At 31.1% G+C, this 18349-nt stretch overlaps 1 protein-coding gene across 1 annotated transcript in view; it reads left to right on the top strand.

Moving 5' to 3' along the window:
* The window catches only part of LOC117100748 (methyl-CpG-binding domain protein 2-like), a 20921-nt gene extending 3318 nt beyond the window's left edge, over positions 1-17603 (top strand). Inside the window, exons 4-6 of the mRNA XM_033240539.1 lie at positions 650-747; positions 13751-13913; positions 15846-17603. Of these exons, the coding sequence (XP_033096430.1) occupies positions 650-747; positions 13751-13913; positions 15846-15889 (305 nt within the window). The 3' untranslated portion in view covers positions 15890-17603. The remainder of the gene's footprint in view (positions 1-649; positions 748-13750; positions 13914-15845) is intronic.
* Positions 17604-18349: the final 746 nt, after the last annotated feature.

Genomic DNA, 18349 nt, shown 5'->3' with positions numbered 1-18349 from the left:
GAATGTTACAACCAACGGACGTTAATTCTCCTTTATATTTATTATTTATCTTACTAAATCAAGACAATATCATTTGATGAACAATATCTTTTCACGTGTGTATTGCCATTGAGGACATCGTTTTTTGACATTTTAAATGAGGTAAAATAATTGTAAATAAAAAAATAAGCTAGGCATAGGCTAATTAATTTTTAAAAATAATACAGCAGTACAAACAAGTTCCTGTCGTGGACAGCGAGTGGAAGAGGAGACTCCCATGAAGTCAAGTGTACGTTTTTCTTATTGAAAAACAGTTCCATACTTTAAATTAACGGTCTAAACTCGTGTTTGCCATTCGCAAATTATCAAACAATACATTGTTTATTCCAGTGAGCTGCAGCAGTCTTTCTGCACATACAAATAAACAACATGCTTTTGCTTCGTAGGTTCGCTTTGCGTAGCCTTGCTTAGATTGTTTATATCAGGCTACGAAGCCTGCGCGCAGGTTAGATTGTCTATATCAGGCTACGATATATCTACGACGCCTGCGCGCGGGTAAAAGTGCAATATTTCATGACTACTGTACTACAGTATTGCTTTCCTTTGCTTATCTACAGTGTACTATTATAATTTGATGCCATTCTAAGAATATCCCTTGATAATATTTCAGGTGTTGGACCAGGTATGTCTGATGAGAGTCTAATTCAAAGTATTGCATCAAGTTTACATCTTAGCACTCAGCCAATCACAGGACAGAATGCCTCACAGGTATGTGCTCAATATGTTTGGTTGTCAAAAGAATTTACTATGTTTATTAGAATAAACAACACAGGGCATTTATTGTTGAGAAGAGTTTGTGAGGCTGGCGTTTATTTGAGGGACGCATTTATTTATGTTGGTGTAAAATGGATACATATACACTCCAATAAACGCCCCTTTATTTCACTGTAAATGTGCAACTACAACATATAATTACCGTCCAAATGTGTTCTTACATAGTAATAAAGATTTACTTATCCCAAAGTGGATAGAAAAAAATGTAATTCTACTGGAGTAGAAAATCAATAGAATGTGTTGAGAATGATGTTGCTTCCATTAGTTTTGTTTACAATCATTAAAGGTGTGGGGGGATGGTGGTGCGTTTATTCAATGAAAATATTAATGCCCGGGGAGTTAATTTCGGGAGGCATTTGTTCTAAATGAGGTTCTAGAGTGGGTTTTTTACAAGCAGGGCATTTATTTGAATACAGTAACATCTCCCATTTACGAACTTGATTTTACGTACCCAATCTGCGGCGATGACGTCATTATGAACGATCATTTTTAACTACAAAAAACACTTTAAAATGTATTTAAAAGGCTTCAAAAATAATATAAAATGTTACATCAGCTAAGAAAGAAAACATTCAAACTAATGGAGTGACATAAAACTAAGTTTAAAACAAGAAATATCAATCGTTTTCAGTCGAGATATATTATTTTATTTATTTATTTTATTTATTTCCAGGCAAGAAAATACAGTATAATAGATAGGAGAATCAAATGACAAAAAGCAAAAAGCCTGAGGATTACCTAAAAGCGAACTTAATCACTATCTAAAGGCTCTCCAAAACATTAAAAAGACAAACATTAAAATCTGAAAAATTCACAATTCATATGTACAATATAAAAAGTTAATAAAAATATTACAAAGAAAATTATAATTTCGTTAAGGTAAAAATATAATTTAATTAATTTAATATGATTTAATTTAAAAAATATTGCTTAATTACATATTTAAATTTTGTAGAATTAATTGCACATTCCCTAATATTTGGAGGTAGGTCGTTCCATAAATAAGGAAAATAATTAAAAACAGTAAATTTATAACAATTTGTTCTACCAAATTGGATCTTAAATCTAAAATCAGACAGATGACGGTTATTAACAACAGGAAAAAGATTTGGTTCAATATCATATTTTCTATGGAAGCAAGACAATACAAAAGAAAGAAGGAGATATTTATAACGGTCAGAAATAAATGGAATCTGAAGGAGGGATAAACGTTCAGCATAATTAAAAGTAGGATCATAATTAAGTTGGAGCTGTGCATGCTTGTTCAGGCAAATTGTACAGTAAGTCTCACTTATCGCATGGATTCGTGATCTTTATGAAAAGAATAATAACACTCATTTTGGCCATTATATGGTCATGTTTTAAATTGGATGTCATTTCAAATGAAGACTTCTCAGTAAACACAGGTAATTTTGGCTTCTGTAAAGTATTATTATGTTGCAAGAAAAAGTAAAATCCAAGTCATATTTCATGACAAAATTTGTCTCCCATGGCAAGGCTTAGGCCTACCTAGCCCTGTACTTTGTAGCATAGGCCTAGGCATACCCTCACCACACTGAGATCCTGAAAATTCAAACTCTCTGAATTATTAATTTTCTCATTTACGAAGTCTGTTCGGACGGAGGGGTATATTTTAGAGATGTTAACTGTAAAATACGGTATATCATTTTTAGCTGTCCATAGGAGCATTCTTTTGATTTTTTGGGGTTCATTTTTTTTCTTCGTTTTGTTTAGACTTCTGATAACTATTAGCATATAAATTCTGCCCTCTGTTGACACCCTGTTAATTTCTTATTGCCAATAGAGGGCAGCAATTATATGATAATGTTTATCAGAATTGGCCTTATTTCTCTACTTCATGACAATAAAAGTTCATTATGAAATTAAAGAAGGTCGCTATAGGTTTGTGTACCACTTAATGCTAATTGTTTGTTGAGTTTAAAGAGATTTTAGTATTTACATTTTATTGCTCTATGTATATTATATTTAAATTAAGTTTTTTGCTTTTATTTAAATATATATAGAATTAATATATCATCAATTAAAAATAACCTCACAAAATGTTATATGTGTTGTAGTTTTTTGTTTTTTTATCATATACACAGTATTTTATACTTTTAATTTATGAGCATTACAATATTTCCACCAGTGCCATTAAACATTAGCATACACATTCCAAGGATTTGAATGTATTTTTTATATTTTTCTTGCTCTGTGTTTGGTGTTTAGGATTTTACAGTATTTTTTTAATTTGGTAAATATTTGTACTGATTAATTAATTCTGTTCTATAGGCCTATATGTGTTTATTGTCTAAGAATGCACCATAAAATTGAAACAATTTCAAATAAATCTGTAATTGTTATCTGATTATGTAATAATTCACCTCTATTATACTCGCCAGCGAAACACATTTCTTCTTTAGTATTTTACATTTTAATATACCTGTACAGTAATGTAGTCAAGGACAATGCATGTGCTTCAGTTATGTTGCACACCTGTCGGAGGTAGATGCGTTCCCAGATTCATAAGCATTTGTACAGAGGAGTTAATGAAGGATCCCAATTATTTACTAATAAAGAGACTCGGCTATGAGAAATCGATGAACAAGTAAACATCTGGCAAAATTAGCATTGAACTATCAAGAGGAAAACTAACTTTTATTGAAATAAACAAAACAGTGGCAAGAGTAATTGTATTTTTTAGAGTCAACATTTAGGCCATATAAAAAAATGATTGTGTTGATCACGCCCAACCGACCTAAAATGTATGAATTTGGGGTTCGCCATTTTAGTTTTTTTTTTAACTACAACGAAAAATATATTTTTTTAAATCAACTAAAAAGGCTAGCATAGGCCTATCTTGCTTGACTGTAGGCGATTTGATAGTGCTAGGCGATTGTTTTGCTCTTCAATATAGATTTTTAAATGGTCTTTGTTATATTTTTGTGTATTATCTACTTTTTAGGCATAAACACATTAGTAAGAAAAAAAAAATAAATAAAAATTTAAAAAAAACTCTTCCTACCGACCTACCCATTTTTTGGATTTTCCCAAAACGTGGCTAACACAAGAATTTTTTTTTTTTTTGGCCTTTAAAATACACTCTCATGACTTAAAAAATATAAATAGCACCCTCTACAGCCAAAGCATGGGCTTTGTTCCGTTTCAAGGAGGAGATTACACATGAACTTGGATGACCTCTCTTTGTGTGGAGCATGGTCATGCATGATCAGTGGTGAATGTACTATGCTTGTCTGTTGGACACTTTCGGTTGATGTTTTTCCACTGTATGCAATCATGAAGCTTTGCAAGGTGTGCAGTCATGCACGTCCACAATGGAGCTTGCCGGAGTGTCATTGGTGGCTGTTTTACAACGAATAAATGGCGTGTGTGGCACAGCCTTTGTGTCCACCTGAAAATCTCATCATAAAAAAATACTACAAGTTTGATTAATCTAGCAATCGATAAGAGCAGACAGTAACAAAGAAACACAAGGATAATGCCAAAAGCTTTCTTTAGCTTTATTCTTTGTCAAAATATCAATCCAATTTGATAACTCATCTTTAATACTACTACCTTGTACAAATTAATCTTTGTTGATAAATGCATTTCCATCCCCTCACAAACTGGGGAAAGTAGGTAGCATTAATACCTATATTAAAGTATGTAGTATATTTTTTTTAAATTATAATTTATATATTTTATGTTTTGAATGGTCCTATTTTTTTTAATGAATAATATGCTAATCTTTACCTGTACTTCAATATTAAAATAATATTTTATTAAATTAAATTATGCCATGTATGTCCCTTATAACCTAAAAATAAAATAGGCAAGGTGATATATTAATTATTATTATTTTATATCTTTGAAATACTAAAACGCATCATGTTGTAAGCCCACCCTCTGAACATTATAGTAATGTACATTCAGGCAAAATGTTCCACCTGGGTATTATAAGCCCAACACATAAATTTAAGACTTGGAATGGTAATTCTACACTTTGCGAGGCCTATAGTAGGTCTATAGCCTAGATAGGCTTGTTGGCTGTTCTTTATTTCTCTTAAATGTAGCGCATCACAGGGGCAACCCAGGTTAAGAAATTGTGTATATATTTACTTATTAGTTTATTTGCACTATATAAATATATTATTATTATTATTATTATTATTAGCAAATTTTTTTTCTTACAAGAAACATCAAGTATGATCACCAAAATTAATCAAATATAATATTAATAATACATAATTTTCATTGTCAGTTACAGAAAAAAAAAGATATAGCCTATAAGACAAGAGAACCTATGTTATAAATGAATGAGATTTAATCTAAATTAATTTCTTTTAACAGTTTTGGAAAATTTGTTTAATAATTATCAACACTTTAATGCTCTTGAGTACTTAATGCTTTTGTTCGCTTGTATTTCATTTTAATTTCAAAATCAATGTTCCTTTTGTTTATAAGCATAGCATAACATTTCTTTGTTTTTTTTCTTCGTTAATTACTAGTAAAACCAGTGCTTCATCACTGCAATTATTTTTCTAATAAAGGCAGAAAAACATTTTTTAACAATCTACAGCAGGTAAATGGCAGTTGTAGATGTAAATCTCACACACAACATTTGCTGCAACTAAAAATAACTTCATACGGCCCTGTGGGACCTAGGCCAAATAGCATTGCGGTGTTCCTTGTCTGGGGTTTTCAAAACATTTAATGCAGAAGGCATGTTGTTTGTTTATTGGTTTTATGCACGTCCAAAAATACATAAAATCCAAAATCATTTTCTACACAAATTGGAGGCAAGGCAAGTCTATGCTAGTACTAAAAATCTTGGCTTGGTCCAATGAATGACTCCTCTGTGTTTTTTCATCATTTTATATTACAACACCTTTCCCAAAAGACCTATAGTAGATGAGAAATAAATGTTATCCACAAACTTGAGAATGGATTTTCAAGTCTGCTGAAATCTGACCAATCATATTTTGTTATGCTTGTTTTGTTCGTTTGGTCTCTGTATTTTAAAAATGTATTATCAAACTACGAAACACATATATATTGCCATTTTGAGTTTTTTGGGGTCGAAGATAACAATTAATAATGCCAATGGATGCAAGGTCATAAACTTGATGCCGATGGGGATAGAAAACAAGTGTTTTTTGGTCTTGTCCTTCTAAATCATTGCTGAGTTTATTCCTCATTATAGTAATAATTGGAGATTCATTTGATGTTTCATAAGAAAATAAAAATGGCAAAAAAAGTAAAATATTGATTAATTATTTTGTTAATAATTAGAATATTCCTTTATGGTTATTAATTTTTTTTTATCAGACTTAGTTGTTGCAGTAAGATCCATTAAAAAAAATATTATAATACTGTACAAAGTAACAGATGTACTGAACAAAAGCTGGGTCTCAATACCATAACAGAATAAAAGAGAAATGTAGCTCATACAGTACGTGAAGTGTCGATTTGTTTCAAAAGGATGTGTTTGTTACATAAAATATAGTAACATTTATAATAAGAATTTACTGTAAGTTCATAGTTAATAAATTTATTTTTCTCACTTTTAATCATAAATATACCAATAAGACAAAAACAATTCAGTTTTCTCAAATTTATATACTTTTTACTATTTCTGAATTGAGTTAGCTAATAATTTAAGGTGCAATTTGAATATTTATTTTTATTGTAAGCTTAGATCTTTAAGTGGTGTCCCGGTAGGCTACAGTATGTGCTAAAAATTCCACAAATAAAGGGTCAGAGGTCAGTCTTAGTGTACTTGGACAAGGCAATTTATTTATTTTCTTCTCTACCAGGTAATTTTGTTGACTATACTGTAAACCTAATGATTAGTACTAGTTACTTAACTACGTTCAGTAGCTGTAATTGTAACAGTTATGGAATACTTCCCAGGCATTTACCATTAATCCCATGACTAATGCAATTACTGTATGTGAAGTGCATATAATCCATGCATGCTAAAACCAGTGTATTATATTGAAATAGTGGTTTTGGCTTTATAATTATCATACATGTCTTGTTTGTATTGATTTTTTTTTAAATTGCTGTTTAAAAAAATATTGCAGAGATGATGAACTAAATGAAGTGACTGTGTGTTTGTGTTAGTTTTTGTATCTTCTGTTTTGTATGCGTTTTACTGTTTTTATATTTATCCCCTTGTTGATTGCAATTTCCTCTTATGGAGTGATAACCATTGTATATAATAATATTGGTTGGTCTTGCATGGCAATTACAGCTCACGGTAATGTCACGGTTGAGTGGACAATGTTTGTCACATTTGGGTGAACATTGTTTGTTATGAATGCATACTAATCTAAAAGCTGAATGTTCATATTTCATAATTGATAATGTATTATGTGAGATCAGGTGTTCAATATTCATTTATTTTGCCTGTACTGTTAATCTTTAATCGGTATTTATTTATTATCAATATTAAAATTATTATTGGCATGATTAGCCATTCTACTGTTTAATATCATATTGTTTATTGTTTTGCTACAGGTCTCCCTCTAATTAAAGACCACTTTTGGGATGAATTTTCATGGTCTTTGAGAAACTTTGATCTTTAATTAGAAAAAAAATACTGTAGGCATTCATTTGGGGCTGCAGAAGGGTGGTCTTTAATTGGAGGTGTTCTTTCATTGGAGAAGTATTAATTAGAGGGATGCCTATACCTAAATTATTGTTTTATTGTTACAGTACCATTAATGAAATTTTTATTTAATTAATATGGATGGCTATACATGTCTGTAAAATAATGATTTTATGTGACAAATTTTGTGACGTGCCCATATATTGGCATGGTGATGTCATACATATTACACCCAAATATGGGCATCACAGTTGTTTGTCACAAAATATCTGAGGTCTCAACACGAAATGAGACGCATCGTTGGTGAAATCATATTGAGATATTCACCAAAATAGGTCAAACAAAGGCAACATTTTTACAAAATGTTGATTTTAATGTTTTTGAATAACTTGATACTTATATTTTATGATTGTGTACTTTTAAAGTGAATTTTCTTACTAAAACAGTGTTCTCTGCGCATATTCTGTAATTCTAGTACTATTATTTGTACAGGTTAGTTTATCTTTGAGGCCCATTTTCTCAAAACCGGGTTCTCGTACACATAAACTTTAAATGCTAACATCTCTGGATCTATTTATCCCAGGGAAGCCATTCAAAGACCAAATTAAAGCTTATAATGTGATCTACCAAAATATAATAAAAACTAATTTTTTGATTTTCTAACAATGAGACTCATTTTGTAGTGAGACCTCACATATGACAGTGTGGACAAAGCTAATGAACATTCATTTGTACAAAACATATACAAACATTTTCCTCCATTACAGTACTTCGCTTTATTAATAAATATTATTATTGATATATATTATTGTTATTATGTATAATTTATACTATAAAAAGGATATTCAGTCATGATCAGTGCCCAACGAGAAGAAATGTAAAATAATAAGTGATTACTAACAATGTTTCATAAAGTTCTAATAAGCTCAAGACTAGCATATGTCTGCGTATTTTTACAAAATCCACGCCTTAAGCCGCATAATGAATGAATCTCTTTATTAGAACATGACATACTTTATTCCATCCTGCAATCGCTAAGTTATTTCCTATAGATAACATCCTATATTGTATGAATTATTACAAACAATTGGTATATATAGATTAAAACAAAAAAAATGTAAAAACCATGTAATTGTTTCTTACTGTAGTTAGCAGACTGTCCATTTATATTTAGATTTGTACAAGGTTACAGCATTGTTTCACTGTTTCAACAATAGCAGTAATTAAGGTCTTGACTTTTGGTATTTTATTTATTAACTTGAAAGAATAGATGTGTATAAGAGACAGCAGTACAGTACAGTACAGTTTGATGTTTGCTTTGATTTTGTAGTAGAAGGCAACATCATGCATAACCGGCACTATTTTTGGATTAATAAAGCAAATCCTTCTACAATAATTATATTGTATACTGTGATTATACTGATAATATATATCATGCAGACTCCAAAAAGACTAAATGAAGCCACGATTCAATATTTCGTTTTTTATTCAAACATCATCATCTTTCCTGATGATGTTATAATAAAGAACGAAATATTGAATCATGGCTTCTCTTAGTCTTTTTGTAGTCTGCATGATATTATATTATCTAAATATAATCAATGGACCACTTGGTGATTATACTGGCTTTCACCAAACTGTTATGTTGCAAGAGATAAGTAAATAAACATCATTCTACTGTAATATTTACAGTCTTTGAGAGGAAACAATCACTTAGTAAAATTGGTTTAGATCTTATGGAATTTATGACCTAATTTCTATATTTATTTAAATCTTTAAATTTCAAGTTATATTCTGTTTGATGATAGTGCTTCACTGTTACTTGTAGTATTGGTCATACAGTTGAGTACATTGAGGCTGTAAGGAATGGCTGGTAAAGTTAAATGAATGTAATTTTGTATTGAATAAATCAAGAATAATTAATTAATCTCAATTCTCTACTGCCAAATTGGAATTATGCATTCTCCATAATTATTGATTTCTACCTGTATTCTTTTTTTTTTTAATGATTTCTTCTATTACTTTCACATCAAACCACAACTGACATACATATGTACACAGTTACTGTGGTACTTTACAAACTAATTATTACAAATTTGAATTTTTAAGAATACATACAGACAAAACATGGATCGAACAAACCTTTTGGAATGAAAGATAACAGAGATGTAAATTTGCATGTACTGTACTAGTAAACCTATGCATGACTGCAGGCAGTGAATAAGAGCCAAAGCTATTATTAAATGTCAATATGAAAATATTCTAAATATACTAATATTTTAAGATAAAACCATACAAAAATAGAAACATGATTTATGATAGACGATGTTCAATGGCCCATCTTATAAATTTCTCTTGACTCTGCATATTCTTAAACAAAGTGGAATGGTTTGTGGCCAATATTTACGCTTTGCTGTCATCAGCAGTTATTCAAATTTATCTTTTAAAATGCAACATTACGCTTATAATCAACGTATTCATTTTGATGCCGTGGTGGGATGAGGAATGTTAACAGATGAGTTTCATCTAATATGATCATTTAATCCCATAAGACGATTACATATACGGTACCTAGTATTTTAATGGGTACTTTTTAAGGCTGAAGCGTCGTGAACTTGCTGAACCTGGCCCAAATGATTACATTTGATCCTGGGTCCTGTAAATGTGGTCTTAAACCCAAATCCCTTGCCTTAGACCATAACACTTGGTAATTAGAGGCCTTACCAGTCCTATACTAAAATTACTCCTAAATAGTAAAATGATATAATAAATAATTCACAAATTTCTTTTCGGTAGTGAAACAGAGAATACTGTAGCTAGGTGGACCATGATTTAATTATATTTTAGTGTTTAAAATGATCTAAGATATTTATATCTGTCGTTATTGATATTATAAATATACATACCATATCATTTGGTATTATAATATTAAAGTTAGTTTTTAAAATGAAGTAGCCTCCTTAAAATAATTTGCAAAAGTGGTTAAATTGATATTTTGGCCACACATTATTGGTGTCATCAAGATTGTTGTCATTAATGATGATAATGAATGGATATAAAAGTGTTTTGAATTCCATCCTAATTATTAAACGATAAATAATAGAAAGTATATAAATATAGAGTTTAGCCGTGAATCTATTAAATCCCTTTTTCTCTGATAATAAATAAGTAATTTAAAAATTATTGATAAACTTGTAGACGTGTTATAATCTCTAATTGTTCATTCCAATGAGTTAGCTTCTACTCACTAAGATGCGATTCTTTTAATACGTGTCCTGAATACCTCTATCACAATACGACTTATTACGGCCGTTTGTATGCGTATCATTTCGTAATTCTAACTTACTTTGTCGTTGCAGAATCAAGGCTGTAAGAATAATATAATCTTTCCTGTTTAAGACTATTACTAGATAGGGATTTATCTGATTTGTATGCATATTCCGTAATCATTGATAGTAAAAATTAATTGAAGAAGGAAATTATGAATACAGTGTTGAAGGTTTTATTTATGGGATGGATTTGCAATGGGGTGATTTATATAATATGTTGGCGTAATTCAGTGCTACCTGTAAAACTAGCCATATTACATTAGGCATAATAACTCTCTTTCATCTTTTTCAATAATTTTAAATATTTGAATAATTATCTATCAAATATTTATTTATTAACTTGAAAGAATAAATATACTGTATATTAAATGAAGAGTGATCCTGGACGAGTTTTATTAAGTCCTATCCAGACAGTTATGAAGTTTTATATGACAAAAAAATGCAACATGCATAAATATGGTCATGATGACATCACATGACCATATATAGGCACATGATGACTATATATGGCCATATAACAGTTTTTTGTCAAAGAAAATTTGAGTCAGAACAGAGCTTTAAATACTTTTGATGACTTTAAAAAAAAAATTTTTTTTTATCATTAACTTATGCTCTCAGATAAAGGAAAAATGAACAAAATGGAAAATGAAATTTATTCAGAGTCTAGAATCATGAAGTAATGCTAAATACTAATTTATTTAGGCCTGTGGTTTTTTGTTTATGCGCCAAAAAGTACGATGATCCTTCAAGTGAAGAGTCCTGTACTCAATAAAAGATACTGTAGATAGATGTGAATAAATAAGTGCATTTTAGGTGATGATGCGAAACCTAACGAAAACATGCCTGGCGCTATCAGCCATTAACTAGGAAATATACATCATGCCTTGAGATGTCAATCATTAACTAAGAAAAACATGCTAGGAGCTAGTGTCAATCATTGACTGAGAATGTTATTCCAAATTTAGCTCACCTGGTGGAACTGACATAATACATTGCCAAAAAAAACCCCAAAATATTGCTGGTTGTAGAGGTACATGTGTGAATGTACTTAAGCTTAATAATAATAATAATAACTTTATTTATCCACGGATACTCATTTCAATCTTTTTACAAAGGTTGGTCTTCCAAGAGGCCGTGTTCTTAAACTACTGATATGATAAAAGAAAGGGAAAACAAACATGGAAAAGTAAAAACCTACCAACTGTAAAAATTAGGAACTAAATGCTACTTTTAAACAATTTCAAATTTGAAATAATAAAATCTGCAGTTTCAAAAACTGGTCAGGTTTGACACAATATTTTTAAAATTCTTTAGCATTTTTTGCTTCTTCTGATAATGAATTCCATAATTTTGATCCACGATAGGTGAAACTTTTCTTTTTGTATTCAGTTCGAGGTTTGCATAGATAAAGTTTGTCTTTAGATCTGGTATTATGTGGGTTTTCTTTAGAACTGAATCTGTTAATAAGATATTGTGGGCTTATATTATTCATAATCTTGTACATTGTAATAGCTTCGTTGTGAAACTGGTTTGTATCAAGCCTGTTCCAGTTTAATTTTTAGTGTTATAGTTGGCTGGGTTCGCTCGTATGGCTTGTTTCTTCTGGCAAGAAACTCTTTCAATGCTTTAATTTGGCAGTGCAGCTAAAAAAAAAGAAATAATCTTTTGGAATCCTAATTATTATACTGTTTGCAAAACATCAAATTCCGGAAATGCATTCCAGTTTTCATACCCAACAAAAACGTATGTTGGATTGGAAATGTAAATTGTCAATTCCAACGTCCTGGCAGCCGTCCCATGGCAAGACAACGTAACTGCTATTATATTTTTGTGCAGTTACGTTGTTTTGCCTTGAAACAGCTGCTGGGTTAATTTCTCAACGAAAAACAAATGCACTCCCTTACTGTATGCCTCATGGTGAAACTTGGCTTACTGTATGTAGAGTAACATGTGTTTGTCTTGTGTAATGTTTTTCTTCCTCCTTTTACAGTATGTCATTAAGTTAAGTTTTTGGATGAGATTAAATTAATAAACATGTTATAAAATATTTGTATGCTATACTACTATATATGTACTACAATACAGTGGCTCATGCATCCTGCTATGTATCTATCATGTCATCTGGGAGTATACAGTAGTATGTATTACTGTTGTACTCACCAATATCATGTGAATATATGTAATGTTGAATGTATTGATCGTGTTCACTGATGCATTACTAGAAACATCTCCCTACGGACTGGAAACGGTTGCACATTACAGCATGAATGTTAATGTATCCAGCAATCAGAGTAATGATGTGAAGTGAAGCTAGATGGATTATGGAAGCCTGTGTAAAAAAAACCTGAAACACAAGATTATTGAAATTTTGTAATTTGATGATAATTCAGTTTTAATATAAATGCATAACATTGCAAAAAAAGGGCTGTCTACGACGTTAACCTTAACTTTAACCTTAGTAGCGATAGCTCCGCCTTTTTGTACACAAAAAAAAATATGCATGCGCAAAATTCGTAACTAACTTTAAGTCGAGCATGTTAAAACCCTGAAATTAACGTACTCCGCAACGCAAGATAAATAAATTATGACGTCGTTTGTTAAGGTTAACGTCGTGCGGCAAAAACTGCCTAATATCAGTGACACAAATTGGGATTTGAGCTTGAGAATTAACTACCCATTTGCTTTACCATCCAAGCTAAAGGCCATGTTATACAGATTTTTAATAATTAAAAATTGGGAGGGGGGAAAAATGGGCATAACCACCATTTTTTAAACCTTTCCTTCCCAGTTTTTAAAAATTTAAAAATCTTATTAACCATTCCCAAATTTTGCGTCAAACACAATTCAACATATCAAAACATTTTTTCCTCCAAAGCCTGGCTTAAATTTTTGATTTTTTTTTTCTCAATAATTTGAGGGGGAGTATATTTTAATTTAAATTATTTTTCACATGAAATTTTTAAAGTCATATGTAATATAATTTTTTTTATTTCAGTCTCAGTTGGAAAAGAATCCTGATGTTTACATCAACTCTGACCAGCCGTTGTGTATAAAATTTGTTGTCAGTGAAAGTGATATAAAAAATCAGGAGGATCGGGTACGAGATGTCCGAGAACGACTGCAGAAAGTCCTTGAGGGTGATGTGGAGGCCATTGAAGGTAGGTCACTTGAGTAATACATTTTATCTACACGTTTTTGTGTCATATAGTAAGACCACCGAGGGTATACTGTACATCATTCATTGGCATTAGTATAATATTATGAAGTAGCTTTGCTTAGTCACATGATAATAATCAGATTGATTGAAACTGTAATAGGAATTTTGGCATGTAAAATACAGTTTTGGCTTAGAAACAAAAACAATTTCACCTAGTAGGGAAAAGAAAAGAAAGGTATAAAGAAATGAAAAAGGAAAGAAAAAGAAGGAAATGGAAAGAATAGTAAATTAAAGAAACAAAAGGAGAAAGGATAGAAAGAAAAAAGAAAATGATTGGAACGAAAAAAGAAAGAATAGAAAGATAAAGAAACTAATAGAAAACACATAGAAGGGAAAGGAACTAAATTGAAAAGAAGGAAAGGAAACAGTAAAGAAATGAAAGGAAATTTAAAAGGAATTTAGGATAGAAAAGTTAAGGAGGGAAAAAATGAAATATGGTTTTTTGAAAAATGTTACAGTTTTTCACTAGGAATTTAAACCTCACTTCTTTGCATTTTCAACAAATCAAAATATTAATATAAATGATAAATTTCTATGTACCATAATGACAATGATATTAGTAATAATTAAATGAATAATCTGTTATTATTATTTATAAATGGAAGTTAATTGGCAGAATTTTAAAGACAAATATATATTTTTGATTTGTCTACATTTTCATTTTTGCAAGTGATATTAAAACAATAATCAGAGTTATCTGATAGCATCGCTTTGTAATTTGCAGCTTTATTGCGGTATCTTTTCGTAGCCTACATATTAATTGAAGCTACTAATTTGGTATCTCATTTCTTTGGTTTTGTTTTCAAGAACAAAAGCAATGAAGCAGAGGCCTCGGGCTTGTGTATAATCAGCAGGCATTTAGTAACGTTTAAGTGTGCGTTTGATTTTGTCTCATCACTTTGTGACCGTTAAATTTGAAAATAATTCTTGTAGAAGATCACATACAGATGGTAGTTCTTTTGTCCCCGGGAAGCTAACCCGAAGATTTGCGCGAGGATTGATCTAGGGAGCTATGTTTCAGTGTCATCTTTGTTATCGGTACGATTTCTATTGTGTGTACTTGAATACTAATTGCTGTTGTGTAGCGCAGCACACAACAGCCTGTGGAAAAGCAAGCGTTAGTTGTCTAATCCAGGCCAGTAATACTATCGATGATGGTGACTCACACTGCACATTCAGTGCACACTGTCTGTCGCTTTCCCGCTCATAATGAGGATAATAACTATTTGCATAATACCATGCATAAGTATACCTAGTTATTGATTTCTTTGTTACGAGAGATTTAGTCACATGACCCATAACAACAAACATGTTTGTGTAGTGTAGTATTACTCTGGTACTGTTCATTTGGCCTTTGATATACGTGCAATCTACACTATGATATTTATTTATCAATCATTCGTTGTTTGAATAGCTGTTTAGTGTCGGGTTGGGTTGCCTTTTATTATATAACTACTATACATTATTATATAGTTCATTTTTTGTAGTATATAATATGCGGAGATGTTCAACATGATTATGAATATATTGGACAATTGTATTGTTAGGTATGAATTACTAGTCACCACAGTTGAAGTTTTACACAAAATAGAAAGAAAGACAAAATCAGGGCAAAGTGTTGACATTCTAGCAAATAAGTATAATTTATCATAATTGACGCCTGGTGCTTCTCCTAAGTACCTCATCAGATTGATGACAAAAAAAATTGATAATTATACCTGACAGATTTTGATGTTCTAACTCATGTTTCATGTTTAGTTTCAATTAATTTTTAATAAAACTGTTTTTAAGATCTAATTTTAATAAAAATATTTTTATATTCATTGAAATATTGATTGAATAATATAAATATTTTTTTGCATCTGTTGTTTAGCTGAACTTGAAGAAGAAGAGGAACCAAATTCTGAAGGAGAGTAGCATTCCAAAAGCTTAAGAATGCCGAGATAATCACAACTCCACTGCTCATTCCCAGGTAACCTAATCAGCATCTAGGGGGCAGCCTTCTGTATGTCATCCCATCATCATAATTAATAATATTGTTCAACTCAAGCCTCATTAGCTTCTGTAATTTGAAAGGTAATTTTGTTTACATTTTGGAAAGCTAAAAGATGCAAATGATATTGCCAGTTGTAAAGCATTTCAAGATATTTAATCTGAAGGTCTTAAATATCTTGTAACTAATTTATTCATTTTTGCTCTGTTTGTACTATTTTAATATCCTTGAATCCTTGTTATACAGTTTACTTACTTCATTATGGTTCTTATTAAGGCAGTATTACACTATCTTTATTGTAATTATTTTTGTTAATATTATTATTGTAATTACAGTTGTTATTATTATTATCTAAAGCTACCATAAGTTAGTAATATCAAAGAGTATACAGGTAGAATGGCACGACGTCCGACTATCCGTGCATGAAATAAAACGGAAAATGCAATGCTACCACAAGATAGGGAGCGTCTTATTTTAATTCAAACAGAGTTTGAAATTTGAACAGGCATTCTCTACACACAGCACGTATCCTATATGAACACATTTTACGTGTGTATATCATCTCTTTTGAAGGATGGCCTGTAGTTTGTTGTAGTACTTTTTGAGATTTTTATTCCATTCCAAGGAAAACCCAACAGTCGGACCTCTTGCCTTTCTATACTTTTTGGTAGTATGGGGTAAACAATTAAGTTCTCAGACAGTTTTATTTATAGTGAAAAAGAAGAAAAAGCATAGATGCTGACTGATTTTTTTTTTTTTTGCATCTCAACTTTGTACTTTGTCATAATACATTTTATTCCTTTTAGACTATAAATATTCTTTGAAACATGAGAGACTAAGATTTGGTGATCTTATGGCTTTGAGAATATGAAAAAATGATGCGACGATGATGGCAGTGTTTTTGATTCGCATGTTTGTGTAAATGTGTATCACTGAATATTTTGTGACTTAAACTTAAAAATAAGATAATTACCTTACATCGTAAAGAATAAACTAATAATAAGTTCTCCTCTCCCACCTCCTAATCATTCCAGTTACCTAAGGAACTTTTACACTAAAACTCTCTTGTTTTGAGTGTTTATTCATACTATAGATTGTTTTATAGTTTTTTTAATTGATGATTAATCCAAGATATTTAATGCCGTTTCATATTACAAATATGTTTTTGCAGGGATATGGAATATATTTGTATCACAGGGGATTTCCCACTTTCATGAATTTGGCCTCCCTCAACTTAAATCAGTGAATTTAGCCATCTTGTCAGAGAATTCATGCCTCCCCATACCGAAATGACAGTAGATTGGGCTCCCAGTGGCCACAATTCAAAAGGATTTCAGTCCCCATTTTAAGGAATTAATCATGCAGAGGACTGAATTCACTATGTAGGGCCTACATTATGCTTAGACGGGAGGATGAATTCGCTAGAGGGTGAGAGAGGGCGGATTACCAATTTATAAAAAAAAATTCTGCATACCATATTATTAATGTAACAATGATGTTATGATGTATGATAGTAAAGCTACACTGTACACTGTATGATTCAATGACTTGGATTTGTAACTATTTTTTAACATGGACTCCACTTCCATGTAACCCATATTTTCTTCACCGTTTTGGAAATAAATACCTGTGAATATATGTTTAGTGTCTATCACGTAGTGTTTCATGTTCATGTTGGAAATGACTGTACGAGTTGTGTGAAAGTTTAAGAACCCAATCACACTTATTATATTGGCCCAGGGCTACCTTATTAACTATGCCGACTCAAAACGACCATTCCATCAACAGATAGTATTATAGGATTACACTGCAGGCATTCACACATCCTCTTTTGCAGCAGGTTTTTGCATGAAATGACCACTATCAAGGCGACCATGGCGACCGAGGTTCGGTTTATATTCAGATATGTAGATAATTTGGCCCAGGTCTCGCATTGCAGGACCTGAGCGACTTTTAATTCAGACTAAATTAAAATTTATTGATTTTTCACACTTAAAAAAAAGTTGGGCCTTAGGCAGTCTTGAGCCGACAACTATTAAGTGTGATTGGGCTCTCAGAGTGTTCTACTTACTGTAAATCCTACTATTTTCACGAAAATTCCCAAGTTTTGGTTTTCTGCAAAATTACAACTAATCAGGCACCAACTTTTACTTAACTACCTTGCGTAGTGAAGCATTAAATTCATTTGGTTTCAAATAATAATCCTTATGTATAAAATTTTTCATTTGTGTTGATCCAGCAAAAAAAACAACAATAGTACTCACACTACGTTTCGCGAACACCGAGGTGACGTCAGACCAGATTGGCGATAACCACACCAGTCTACTTTAGAAAGCGAACGGATCGTTTGCGAAACGTAGTGTGAGTACTATTGTTGTTATTTT

This window comes from Anneissia japonica, unplaced genomic scaffold (genome assembly GCF_011630105.1).
Source record: "Anneissia japonica isolate Jap-2015-1 unplaced genomic scaffold, ASM1163010v1 scaffold670_len1213532_cov191, whole genome shotgun sequence".
Lineage (NCBI taxonomy): Eukaryota > Metazoa > Echinodermata > Crinoidea > Comatulida > Comatulidae > Anneissia > Anneissia japonica.
Note: the sequence above shows the minus strand (reverse complement) of the source record. Positions and strands in the feature narration are given on the sequence as shown.